This window comes from Mobula birostris, chromosome 1 (genome assembly GCF_030028105.1).
Source record: "Mobula birostris isolate sMobBir1 chromosome 1, sMobBir1.hap1, whole genome shotgun sequence".
NCBI classification, from domain to species: Eukaryota; Metazoa; Chordata; class Chondrichthyes; order Myliobatiformes; family Myliobatidae; genus Mobula; species Mobula birostris.
In genome coordinates, this window is record NC_092370.1 from 67,259,499 (window position 1) to 67,274,206 (window position 14,708).

The 14,708-nt window shown below is 40.1% G+C and overlaps 1 protein-coding gene across 2 annotated transcripts in view; it reads right to left on the reverse strand.

Moving 5' to 3' along the window:
* The window catches only part of rmdn1 (regulator of microtubule dynamics 1), a 34,786-nt gene that overhangs the window by 14,909 nt on the left and 5,169 nt on the right, over positions 1 to 14,708 (reverse strand). For both annotated transcript variants that reach the window (XM_072256577.1, XM_072256585.1), the window contains exons 2-6: positions 13,857 to 13,974; positions 9,909 to 9,996; positions 4,853 to 5,012; positions 4,684 to 4,773; positions 310 to 365 (exon numbers count right to left, since the gene is read on the reverse strand). In XM_072256577.1, the coding sequence (XP_072112678.1) occupies positions 310 to 365; positions 4,684 to 4,773; positions 4,853 to 5,012; positions 9,909 to 9,996; positions 13,857 to 13,974 (512 nt within the window). The remainder of the gene's footprint in view (positions 1 to 309; positions 366 to 4,683; positions 4,774 to 4,852; positions 5,013 to 9,908; positions 9,997 to 13,856; positions 13,975 to 14,708) is intronic.

The window sequence follows — 14,708 nt, forward strand, 5'->3', positions numbered from 1 at the left end:
GCATACACACACCATAGGTATTCAATAGTTTTCAAAAGCATTTTGTGTTAATTTTAAACTGGCAATACGATGAAGGCAGATACAAATAAAGCAGAGCTGCTAAAATCATTTGATTTACTCTCAGGTTCTTAAAGAAATCACATGATAAATGATTTAACAATTAGTACAACAGTCAAAACAAAATGTCATGAATTTTTATTTTTACATAAACAATATCTAGGAGAACATGTAATTCTGCTTTTCATCACTAATCAAGTTAGAAAGACAAATAGATGCTCTGAATAAGAACCACAGTTAACTGGCTCCTACCATAGTCCCATTAAATGAATTGATGTTGCATCTTTGGGATTAAGTTCAATGGCTTTCTAAAAGAGATAAGAAAAGATTTTTTTTTCTGAATAACTACATGGCTTTACTTAAGTTTTCAGTTTACACATGCCTACTTAATTTGCCCAAAAAAAAATCAGAAAGGTATCGCGAAGTTTAAATATTTTTAGAATTAAGATATAGAGGAATTTACCAGTAGTTGTTCTAGAAACAGATAATTTGGACTAATGTGGACTAATTGCTGTTTATATAATGTATGAACAGGATATTTAAGTCACCAATCTATTAAAAAGCACCCACTAAATGTCTGACATTCAAGAAGTAGTAAGAGAAAGAAAAACAATTATTTCATGATTATTTGGAGTTTGTTATTTACCTACTTTTGCAAACTAAGTTTGCAAACTGTTGTTACTAAGCAGTATAAGCAGCCCAAGCATAACTTGTATTTCAGCAATCAGACATCACATACTTGAAGGTTAGACCACGTTAAATACTGCACCTTCTCGCCAAATTAATAAATTCTGACCTAGAATTTCCTCAGCATTTGCAACTGATATTAAAGGATCACTGCTCCAATTAGAAGTTTGGTTGCTGGACATCACCCAAGGCACAAGTTATCAGGTGTTGCCAAATTAGGCTTGCGTGATATAAGGCCTTCCCTTTGTCAACTGCAAACTGCACAACAGAATCAATGATATCTGGGTCAGTGGAGGTTAGGAAGCCAACAATTAATGATTACGGGTGGGGTCAAGTGATCAATGAATTTGGATGTTTAGGCCATGGATTGATAATCAGTGTATGGCTGGAGGGTGAACTGCAGTAAGTGATATCAAGTAAGTAAGTTAAAGGTAACCTATCTGAGTTGGGTTCCCAGCAATGGCTTGGGACCTGCTCAGGGAGGCTCCTGACAAGTCCTGTAGAAGTAAAGCATGCAGGCACGTGGAAAGACTGCTTCTACAGGAATTGCCTGTAGAATGTAAAAGGAAGTCCCAGGAGTGATGTACAGATATTCATTGGACATCACTTGGCACGATTACACATGTCCACGGTTCTTTACAAAAGAACCCAAAACAAAAATCACAAACTTTGCAAATCCATGCCCTGATATCCCCAAATATTATTCACAATTTATGTTATATAGAAGCCAGATCAAGTAACAGGCGAAAAGTGTGGCGTTACACTAAAACATAAATATTAGAAGTAGGAATAGTAGGCCAGATGGCTCTTTAAACTTGCACTACTATTTAAAATAAATTTATTATCAAAGTAGGTATATGTAACCATATACTACCCAGAGATTTATTTTCATGTAGCATTCACATAGAATATATACAATCGAATCAATGAAAAGCTACAAAGACTGAAAGACAAATAATGCAAATACAAAAATAATATCAAATAGCAAATAAACAAACAAAACTGAAAACAAGTTGTGGCATCATTGAAGTGAGTCCATAGGTTGCAGAATAAGTTCAGCATTTAGGTGAGTGAATTTATCCACACTGGTTCAGGAGCCTGATGGTTGAAGGGTAGTAACAGCTCCTGAAGCAGATGGTATGGGACCTAAGGCTCCTGTACCTCATTCCCAATGGCAGCAGTAAGAGCATGGCCTGGATGGTGGAACACACATCAAAATTGCTGGTGAATGCAGCAGGCCAGGCAGCATCTCTAGGAAGTGGTACAGTTGATGTTTTGGGCCAAGACCCTTCGTCAGGAGAAATCCTGATGAAGGGTCTCGGCCCGAAACGTCGACTGTACCTCTTCCTAGAAATGCTGCCTGGCCTGCTGCATTCACCAGCAACTTTGATGTGTGTTGCTTGAATTTCCAGCATCTGCAGAATTCCTCGTGTTTGCCTGGATGGTGGATGCTATTTTCCTGTGTAGCACCATAAAATGGATGTAACAGATCTGATCTTTGGATTGAAATTTCCATTCCTGTCTGCCACCTATAGCTTTTGATTGCCTTGCAGTGCAGAAATCTTCCCAAAGATTCAGAACCCCCCTTGACAAGAAAATTCTGTCTCATCTCAGAACAAGTGGCACCTTGATTCTAGACTGCTCTCCAGCAGGGTAACACCTTTATAGTGGATTACCTGTTTACCTTCAGATAAGATACTTTATGCATGTGACCTATCATTCAGATAAGATACTGTATGCATAAGATACCTATCATTCTTCCTGACTCCAAACAAAATAGGCGTTTTCTACACAACCTTCCCTTATTAGATAATCTTAACACGCCAGGAATCAATTTAGTGGAGCTTTACTGCAATCCACAAGGGATGTATTTTTAAATAATGACATGAAAACTGGATGCAATGCTCCAGGTGCGAATCTCATAATATAATTATGACATAACTTCTTTACTCCGCTGTACTGATCCCTTTGTATAAGGGCAATTAGTATATTTGCCCTCTTGATTGCCTGTTGTACCTGCATATAGATACAAACTTACATCTCCCTTTATTATACCGCAATGATCTTTTTTTAGTCCACTCACCTGAATTCTAAAACCCGCTTTGCCTCTGTTTTTGTGCCCACCTCCTTTTGCATCAAGAGCAAAGTTGGATACTTTGCATCATGTCCCTTTATTTGAATCACTAATACAATTAACTTAAAAACTGCTGAAGCCACAGCTCTGATCTCTGATAAATGTCATTAATTATGGCTTGTCAAATTGAAAATGACACTTGCCTTTATCTTTTATTTCATGTCTGTGGACCAAAATTGATCTAAGTTAATATGTTACCATCAACTTCATGAGCCCTTGCATAGGAACAATCTATATGGCACCTTACGGGTTACTTTGTTGGTCCCTGTTTTCACTCTTCTTCTTTTGTTGATAAATGTTATATTTCCTGCAAATCAATATAAGCAAGCAAATGCAGCTTCTAAGAAACTTGGAAGATGACAAACATCTCCATCTGGAGAGGGTCGTCAGTACCTTTAAATTCCTTGGCATTATTATATCAGAGGATCAAGCCATAAATGTCATCACAAAGTGCCATCACATTCTTCTTTCTTAAAAGTTTGCGCAGATTCAGCATATTATCTAAAACTCTAATTTCTAAGTATGTTAGTTCAATTTATTCTGATTAATTAGTTATTTAAAACAAGGATGAAGTTTAAAAAAATGAAATTGCTACAATATTACCAGCATTTCCAAATGATACAATACTCCTCTCACCACAACCATGAGAAGACCAAAGAATTTTAGCAACAGTAGCTAAGAATGTAATTACTTCTGTGTACATAATAAAGAGAATTAAAGTTATAGATTAATTTAGAAATGTCAGGGCTACTCAATCAGGTTTATTAATTTTAATATGAATGTAAAATATTTTGTTTTGCGGCAGCAATACAGTGCTATAAACTGCAAAATAAATATGTAGTGGGAAACCAGAAGGAATATTGATGTAATGTTCATAGGTTCATGGACAGTTCAGAAATCTGATGGTGAAGGGGAAGAAGTTGTTCTTGAATCATTGTGTGGGGGCTTTTAGGCTTCTGTACATTCTCCCAAATGATAGTAACAAGGAGCTAGACGTCATGTCCTGGATCGAGTTGGTCATTAATAATTAATAAAGGACCCTCATTAAAGACGGTCCATAATGAAAGGCATCACTTTTTGAAAATCTCCTCAATGGTGGCAAGGTTGTAATTGGGATGGAACTGGTCAACCCCCCGCAGTTTCTTGTGATCTTGTGCATTGGAGCCTCCATACTAGGCTGTGAGGCAACTAGTCAGAATGTTCTCTAGTGTATGTCGATAAAGATTTGCACGAGTCTTTCGTGCCATACCAGATCCTTCAAACCCTTAACGAAGTCGAGCCGATGCCATGCCTTCTTCATGATTGTGTAAATGCAATGTGCCCGGGACAGATACCCCGAGATGCTGATACTCAAGAATTTAAAACTGCTCTCCCTTTCCACCACTGATCCCTCAATGTACAGCTTTTCCCAAATTCTCCTTACGTCCATATTCAAGTCCTTGGTCTTGCTGGTATTGAGCGCGAGGTGGCAGAAGTAAATCAATCAGCTGATCCACCTCACTCCTCTCTGCCACCTCAACATCATCTGAGATTTTATTAACAGTGGTGTCATCTGTGAATTTATGGATGGTGTTTTGCATTCATCTAAAAACTCTTCTTTTAAAGATGTCCTCCTCATAATCCTTTTTTAATATTGATCCATGTTTTAAAAATACCACTTAGAATTTTGCTTCTTTTGTAATGCAAAGTACATTCTTAGCTTTACTTATTTATAGCAGCTTCCCAAAAATATTCTGAATTAAGGCTTCAATCTTACTGAAAGATAAATCTTCACAAAAATAGATAAATATATTATGTTACTTTACCTGAAAGTGTGCTTTAATGACATAAGCATTTGCTATTTTTGCCTTGATACCCTCGTAGTCTCCAACATCACTGATACATATCGCGTACCACTGTACAAGAATTTTAAAAAAGCATTAAGACAATATATGGGAGAAAAATGAAATAGTTTACAATAAAATGAAACATTACCTTATGAGCTGCAAAGCTCTGTTCATTTATTTCTAGTGCCTTTTTGGCAAACTCCAAGGCTTCATAAGTTAGTTGCTGCTTCTTTTCCACAGAAGTACTTTCTAAGTGAGCCAAGTCACGTGATGCTCGAGCAAGGCGCCAGAGAAGCTCACCATTCATACTAGGCGAAACATAGAATGCTATTAGCTATTGTAAACTTCAGTACAGTATTACATTCCAAACAATGGTGAAACCATCACCAATCATTTCACATCAGTTTCTGCACATCGGTAATTTAAGATGCAAATTGCCAATGATAATGATAAAACCCTCTTCCAAAGGGTGTTCTATTTACAGACTTCTACTTTTGGATCAGGAAAATCACTTCAACTGTCAGAAAATGAAAATAGTTACACATCCAACTTTCAGCAAATACGTCAGTAAAAAAAAAACACAATCAGGCATTTCCAAAGATTAACACCCAACTTTTTTCTCCTCAGTAATTGCAAAATAAATTATGTATTCTTGTGTCATAATAATGCATGGAGAGCTTCCAATAGAAAATGAAAGTTACAGTTAATAAAAATATTTGAATTTAAACCAGCAATTATTTGGGCCAGGACCCATTTCAGATCCTGATATTGCTCCTTATCAGCAACACACACAAAACACTGGAGGAATTCAGCAGGTCAGGCAGCACCTATGGAAGTAAACAAACAATTGACATTTCGGGCCAAGACCCTTCATCAAGACTGAAAAGGAAGGGGAAGGAAACCAGGTGAGGAAGGAGTACAAGCTCAAAGCCGATAGGTGAAGCCAGGTGGGCGGCAGAGAGGGGATTAAGTAAGAAGCTGGGAGGTGATAGGTGGAAAAGGTAAAGGGCTATAGAAGAAGGAATCTGACTGGCGAAGAGAGGGACCATGGGAGAAAGGAAATGAGGGGCATGGGGTGGGGGTTGATATGCAGGTACAATAATGTATAGAGTAAAACAGAGGCGAGAGTGGATCATGGATTGCTGCAAATGATGCTGGAGATGTAGTAATGGAGGACAAAGAAATGGCAGACGAACTTAAGTATTTTGTATCAGTCTTCACTGTGGAAGACTAGCAGAAAGCCAGAAATTTGAGTGTGTCAGGCAGACATGGATGTAATTTCTATTATTAAGGAGAAGGTGTTTTGGAACGGTCTGGAGATAGATAAGTTACCTCGACCAGGTGGACTACACCCAAGGTATCTGAAAGAAGTAGCTGAAGAGATTATGGAGACATCGAAGGACTGTAAAATTGCAAATGTCACTCCACTCTTCAAGAAGGGAGGGAGGCAGAAGAAAGGAAATTATAGGTTAGCCTCCACTACAGTGGTTGGGAAGATGGGATCCATTAGTAAGGATGAGATCTTGGGGTTCTTGGAGACATGATGACATAGGCCAAAGTCAGCGTGATTTCCTTAAGGGGAAATATCGCCTGATAAATCTGTTGGAATTTTTGAGGAAATAACAAGCCGGATAGACAAAGGGAAGTCAGCACATGATTTTTACCAGAATTTTCAGACATAAAGCTACACATGAAGCTTCTTAACAAGATAAGAGCCGTCGGTATACAGGAAAGATATCTTATATGATGATATAAGATTGACAGATTGACAGAAGGCAAACAGCGGGAATATAGGAGCAGCAGGACTTAGACAAATTGGAAGAATGGACAAAATGTGGCAGATAAAATACAGTGTTGGAAAATGTACGATAATGCATTTTGATAAAAGGAACAATCATGCAGACTATTACCTAAACGGGGAGAAGGTTCAAACATCAAAGGTGCAGGGAGACTTAGGAATCCTCATGCAAGACTCCCAGAAGTCCCCATATCTCAGAAAGGATGTGTTGTCATTGGAGATAGTCCAGAGGAGGTCCATGAGGATGATTCCGGGAATGAAGGGGTTAACATATGAAGTGTGTTTGGCAGCTTTGGGTCTGTACTCGCTGGAATTCAGAAGAATGTGGGTGGATCTCATTGAAACCTACTAAATGTTGATGTGGAGAGAGAGGATGCTTCCTATGGTGGGGGTGTCCAGAACTAAAGGGCACAGCCTCAAAACTGATGGGTAACCCATTAGAACAGAGGTAAGGAAGATTTTTTTTAGCCAGGGAGTAGTGTATCTGTGGAATGCTCTGCCACAGACTGAGGTGGAGGCCAAGTCCAATGCTATATTTAAGGCAGAAGTTGATAGTTTCCTGATTGGTCAGAGCAAAGGATATGGTGAGAGGCAGGTGTATGGGGTTGAGTGGAATCGGGGATCAACCATGATGGAATGGCGGAGCAGACTTGATGGGCTGAATGGCCTAATTCTGCTCCTTTGTCTTATGGTTAAGGTGGAGGTGCAGGAAATGTTGAGGAAGTAGAGAGTTTACAGAAGAACTTAAACAGATTGGGAGAATTGGTAAAGTAGCAGATGGAATATAGTGTAATACGGTCATGCATTTTGATAGAAGGAATAAAGGTGTTAACTATTTTCTAAATGGGGAAAAAAATCAAAATCAGAAGTGCAAAAGGACTTGAGCATCCTTGTTCAGGATTCCTAAGGTTAACTTGGTGGTAAGGAAGGCGAATGCAATGTTAGCACTCATTCTGAGAGGACTAGAATGTAACAGCAAAGGTTAATCCTTAGGCTTTATAAGGCATTGGTCAGATCACACTTGGAGTATTGTGAGCAGTTTTGGGTTCCATATCTTAGAAGAGATGTGCTGGGAAAGGAGAGGGTCCTGAGGAGTTTCATGGGAATGAGTAGGTTAACACGTAAGCAGCGTTTGATGACTCTAAGTTTGTACTTGCTGAAGCTTAGGAGAATGAGGGGGGAAATCTCACCGAAAGTAAGTGAATATCGAAAGGCCTAGATAGAGTGGATGTGAGAAGATGTTTTCTTTAGTGGGTGAGACTAGGACAGTGGGTGAGGCACAGCTTCAAAATAGAGGGATGTCCATTTCGAACAGAGATGAGGAGGAATTTCTTTAGTCAGAGTGGTGAATCTGTGGAAGTCATTGCCATGGGTGGCTGTCATTGAGCATATTTAAAGCGGAGGTTGGTAGAACTTGATGAATCAGAGTGTCAAAGGTTACAGGGAAAAGATGGGAGTATGGAGTGGAGAAGGATAATAAAGCAGCCATAATGGAATGGCATAGCAGACGTGATGTGCTGAATGCCTAATTCTGCTATTCTGTCTTACGGAATATAAGGTGTTGCTCCTCAAGAGAATGGCCTCATCATGATGGTAGAGGCCAGGGACTGACATGTCAGAATGGGAATGGGGATTAGAATTAAAATGGTTGGCTACCGGAAATTCTGGCTTTTTGCATATGAAGCCAAGGTGCTTGAGAAAGCAGTCCCCAAATCTACATCAGGTCTCACCAATGTAGATGAGGCCTTATCGGGAGCACTGGATACAGTAGACAACCCCAAAAGATTCGAAGATGAAGTGTTGCCTCACCTGGAAGGACTGTTTGGGGCCCTGAATGGAGATGAGTGAGGAGGTGAATGGGCAGTTGTAGCACTTCTTCTGTTTGCAGGGAGGGGTAAGTGCCAGGAGGGAGATTCGTGGGAAGGGAAACCACCTGCGGAAAGTGGAGAGCTTGGGGGGTGTAAAGATGTGTTTGGTCCTAGGGTCCCGATGAAGATGATGGAAGTTGTGAAGAATGATGTCATGGGGTAGAAGGTGAATACCCTATGTTGTGTGTGTGTGCTCTGGATTTCCAGCATCTACAGAATCTCGTATTTATGATTTACTTGTTGTTATATTCTTTCCTCATCATACACATATCACTAGAAAAGCATATGTCAATCTTGCTCATGAGATATTTAACCATTCTCTACTTCCAGAACAATATTTATTTGGTACCTTGCTAACAGTCTGTGGGATAGAAATATTTTCATAGCTGTGTGTTCTAACACATAATATAGAACAAAAGCATTTCAAAATCCATTCACATAAGGATTTCTGTAGAACATGCACACTCCGCTATACTGATTGTTCAGAACATGACCATAGATGAACTTCTACTCTCAACACAGAGGTACTTCATGCTTCAAAAGAATCCAATCTGCTGTATCAATGGTATCAAAATATTCCTTCCTCCAACAACTCACCATCACTGTGCCACATACAATCAGCTTGGTTTGCTTAGAGTGCTAACATTTCATTCAAGATAAACATAATTTGTGCACATAACATACCTCTGCTCAAGTGTATATAGTAAATGACTCCTATTTATATTTCAGGGTAATTCAAGTTCCCTTTAATAAAACATCATACATGCCAATAAACAGCGCAGGTAATCTACAAAATACATGCATATATATACATACATAAATGTGTACATACATACACACACACACACACACACACGGTGATTGATAAGTTCATGGCCAAAGGTAGAAGGAGTCAATTTTAGAAAACCTAGCACATTTATTTTTCAACATAGTCCCCTCCTACATGTACACATTTAGTCTAGCAGTTGTGGAGCATACAGATCCTTTCTTTGTAGAAGTGGTAAGTTTGTGGCCTAAGGTAGAAGAAGATGAGTTATTAACTCCAAACTTTCTGCATTATCACTCAGAGTTGAACTGCACGTGCATGCAACGAGAGCGTCTTGGACCTCCAGGTGATCCACAGCAGGGGTGATTGATAAGTTTGTGGCTTAAGGTAGAAGAAGATGAATTATACAGCTCTTGTTACATGCACGTGCAGTTCAACTCCTTGAATGAAAATGCAGAAAACTTGAAGTTAACAACTCATCTCCTTCTACCTTAGGCCACAAACTTATCAATCACCCCTGCTGTGGACCACTTCTGGAGATCTAAGACGCCGACTTCTACAAAGAAGGGATCCGTATGCTCCACGGCCACTGGACTAAGTATGTAAATGCAGGAAAAGGAAATGTGCTAGGTTTTCTAATATTGACTCCTTCTACCTTAGGCCATGAACATACATACATACACACACACACAAACACACATATATTAGTATTTTGTGTATAGAAGTACAAATGTTTGCATAAAATACTGTCAATATGATCAGTGTATTATACCTGTTCTTGTGTTCGATAAGAAGGTGATAAAGCTTAGTCACCTCTCCAGTGCCATAAAGATAGTCAGCCTGGTCTATTATCTCTTCCACTTCAAATGCAAAAAGAAAAGCAAGTTGGAATAAGAAACTAAAATCATAAAATATTGCTGTTCATCTATTTGAAAGAATTTAAAAATACAGCTTTCTTCTTGAATGATCTTTGCAGATACAAATTGTGATCTATGATTCATTGTAGATATGAATTATGGGTGAAAATTCAACTTTCATACAGATGCAACTATGAATGAAAAAGGCACCAATTACCGGAAGTTATTAAATCAGGTTGCTTTCTAATATGATCAAGAAAAAAATTCAACAATTGAACTGTTGTCTTTTTTTAAAAATAGTTATGGTTACAGAACAGGGGCCCCAATACAGACATGATGAGCTCAGTTATCCCCTGTATCAGTCCATTAAAAAATGACAACCTACTAAGAAAGAAATCTCCAATGCTGCTTCAAACAAATTGGTTACGCATTCACAGTGTCATTATGAACTTATGCAGGTTCCCTGCCTGCTCTAGATCCTTTCATATCTCACTGCCGACAAGATGTCAACCAGCTCAAGTTCAGCATTCCTCACTCCTCCTCAAACCTTGCTCCCTCTAAATGCACTGCCCTCCATTCTCTCCACACCAGTCCTAACCTTAACCTATCAAGCCCACAAACCAGCTGCATTGTAGCACGGTGGACTAACCTCCATCTTGCTAAGGACGAGCAGCAACTCTTACACACCACTGGAAGAGGATCCACACCCACCCATCAGAAAATTGTCTCTGACACCATCACTGACCTCACCAACTCTGGAGAACTCCCATCCACTGTCACCAAATTCATAATTCCCTTACACCACACAGTTTGCTTCTACCCAAGATCCATATACCTGACTATGCAGGTAGGCCCATTGCCTCTGCCTGCTCCTGTCCCAATGAACTCATCTTCATACCTTGACTCCAATCTATCCCCCGTGGTTCAGTCCCTTCCTACTACATACATGACACTTCACATGCTCTCGATCTCCTCAGCAACTTTCAATTCCCTGGTTCTGAACAGACATCCTTTCACCAGTCCCTATATACTTCTATACCTCATCAAAAAGGCCTTGAAGATCTCTGCTCCCCCCACCCCAAAAACCAACCAATCCTCCTCCACCGTCATTCTCCTCCATCTGGCAGAACTGGTACTCATCCTCAACAATTTCTCCTTTGGCTTCACCCACTTTCTCCTGACTCATGAGGTAGCCATGGGCCCAGATATGCCTGCCCCTTTGTTAGCTACATAAAATAATCCATGTTCCAAGCCTTCCCTGGTAATGCTCCCCAACACTTCCTTCGCTACATTGACAATTGAATTGGTGCAGCTTCATGCACCCACGCTCAGCTCATTCATTTCGTCAACTTTGCCTCCAACTTCCACCCTGGTCTTAAATTCACTTGGTCCACTTCTGACACTATCCTCCCCTTTCTCAATCTGACTCCATCTTTTGCAACCAACTGTCTCCTGATGTCTTTTATAAACCTACCAATTCCCAAGGTTACCTCGACTATACCTTCATCCCACCCAGTCTCCTGTGAAAATACTATTCCTTTTTCCAGTTCCTTCATATCTGATGCATCTATTCCCAGGACATCTTCAAAGAATGGTATTTCCCTTCCTCCACCATTCATGCCTGTCCTCACCCGCATTACCTTCATTTTCCAGACATCCGTGTCCACCCCATCTTCCCGCTGCCTTAACAGTGATAAGAGTTCCCCTTGTCCTCACCTCCACCTCCGAGACTCCACATCCAACACATCATTCTCTGCAACTACCCCCATCTTCAAAGAGATTCTACTACTAAACACATCCTTACCTCCTCCCCCCACCCACTTTCCACAGGGATCGCTCCCTCCATGATTCCCTTCTCCATAGGTCCCTCCCCACTAATCTCCCTCCTGACACTTATCCCTGCATGTGCTGATGTGCTACACCTGTACATTCACCTCCTCCCTCATCTGCGAATCTAATGGGGTTGTCTATTGTGTCTGATGCTTCCAGTATGGCCTCCTCTACACTGGTGAGACCATCATAAATTGGAGGACCGCTTCATCAAGCCAAAAATGGAATTTCCCAGTGGCCAACCTTCTTAATTCTTATTCCCATTCCAGTATGTCGGTCCATGATCTCCACATGTGCCATGATGAGGCCACTCTCAGGGTGGAGGAGCAACACCTCATATTCCATCTGGGTAGTCTCCAACCTGATGACGTGAATATCAATTTTTCCTTCTGGTTAAAAAACAAGTCTGCTCCTCCTTTCTTCTTCTATTTTCACTCTGGCCTCTTATTTCTTCTCACCTGCCTACCACTTCCCCCAGTTACCCTCCATCTTCCCATTCTCCATGGTTTATCCTTCTCTCCCATCAGATTCCTTCCTCTCCAGTCCTTTACCTTTCCCACTCATTTGGTGTCACCTTCTAGCGATCCTCCTTCCTCTTCCCCTCTTTTTTTTTTAAAAAAAATTCTGGCATCTTCTCCTTTCCTCTCCAGTCCTGAAGAAGGGTCTCAGCCTAAAACATCGACTGTTTATTCAGCTCCATAGATGCGGCCTGACCTGCTGAGATCCTCTAGCATTTTGTGTTCAATGCTTTGGACCTACAGCATCTGCAAAATTTCTTATGTTGATACCTGCAGATACTAATACTGTCAGTGACATTGATGTAAATAATGGATATCGTTGCTTGCTCCTAAGTATCATGGGTCTTCATAAGTTTTCCTGTCTTTGTTATGTATAGTTTTTCTTAAACTCTATTGTATTTATTTTTCTCTATATGCCTGCAAGAAAATGAATCTCAAGGTAGTCTATCGCTACGATGGCAGATTGAGAGTGACGGTCAATTTCATGAATTTTTTTTTATGTTCATAAGGATGGTTTTGGGAACAGAGAAGGGAGTTAGGGGTCATTTCAGGGTTTAGGCAAAGAGATGTGGGGGAATTAGAGGTCAGGTCAGAGTTTCTGCTCAGCATTTGAAGACCAGTCACACAGACCTGGGACATCTGTGGTTGGATGGCCTGTTGGATCTGCAAACAGTGGAAGGGAGCCCCCTAGGTCAGCGAGTTGTCAGTGGGATTCTGCGTAAGAAGGAAGAACAAATTCAGATGACCTGCTGGTTCACACATCACAGATTTAATTGTTTAATTTTGAAAATGAAGTTTGAGGCTGATTGTTTGGGGTCCCGCCTTCGGCGAGACCAAAGCTTATGGCCTACTATTTAATAACCGGCGTGCCCTGGGATCGATGTTGAAGACTGTGGCCCAAGGACGAACTGGAAATCCAGGAAGTCGAGGATCGTTAGCCGAAGCAGAGTCTGCGAATCTCTCTGAGTTCGCTGGGGAGGTCAAAGCCCGGTGTCTGCACGCCTGAGTCAGTGTCCACTGGAGGCCAGTCCTGGGGTTATAGGACAAAATATATGTACAGATGGGAGGGAGGAACAAGGCTTTGTTTTTGCTCTTGTTGTTTGTTGTGTTCTGTGTTGTGCCAAGCATTGTGGACATGTAATGTTGGCGCCAGAATGTGTTATGACACTTGTGGGCTGCCCCCAGCACACTCACAGTGTGTTGCTTGTTAACAAAATGATACAATTAATTATGTTTCGATATACATATGATGAATGAATCTTTATTTTTAAAAAACACCAGTCTAATGTTTTCATGATAAGCATTACTAAGTCAATTTTTATTCTAAATTATCAACATAATCCAGAACTACTTATGCTCCAGATCATACACCCATGTCTCCAATTTACTGATCCAGTAATAATCATGATATGGTACCACCATACCTACTACACCCATGAAATTGTTCAACTTGTAAATCAGCAGACACTCTGCAAAGAACATTGTAATGCAAACCTTCAGATAAGGTAGGTTTACCTGTTTGATTAGCATAAACTAATAATGCTCGTGGAATATTTTTGTATGTCTTATAACCCAGGAAGGTCAGTAACATCAGAGTGAATCCTCTTCCTAAATTTAAGGCACCTTCCTGAATCTAGGCAGAAGAGAAAATGTGATAGATATAAAAAGAAAACCCCAAACTCATAATAATATTTTAAAGTGTTATTTTCAGAATCACGTTTATATCACTGACATGTCATGAAATTTGTTTTGTAGCAGCAGTACCAAGCTAGACATAAAAATTATGACAAGTTACAATAAATAAATAGCACAAGAAATAATGAGGTTCTCTACCTGTGTGCCAATAGGACACTTGGTGAACAGAACAAGTTTATAGGCTATTGCCGTTAAAGTATTCTTTCTCATGTTTATTGAATGCATCACAAAAACAAATATAAGTTTGTTCATCTGGATAAAAACACTGCCCAAGCCACACAAACAGTGTGGAAAAGTAAACAACAGGAAAAGTAAGATGCTTCAGCCCAAACTTCCATTCAGTATGATCAAGGCTGACCTGCTCCAGAACTCAAACTCCTCTTTTGTACAAGTTGCCCATAATCCTTAATTCCCCAATCTTTAAAGATTTAATTTTTTCTCCTCTTTCAGTACCTGCAGTGATCTAGTCTCCACAATCCAGGAAAATTATAGAGAATTGCCACTCTCTGCAAGACGAGGTTCATCACCCTCTATGCAATATTTCCTCTCAGTGATTTGCCAATTGTGAAAATATTTGGTGTGAACAACTGCCAGAGGAAACCAATATAAAGTGTTAAGAGTAAATGAAGAATTGATCAGCTAGTCAAGTTGATTGTAAACATTAATTTACTT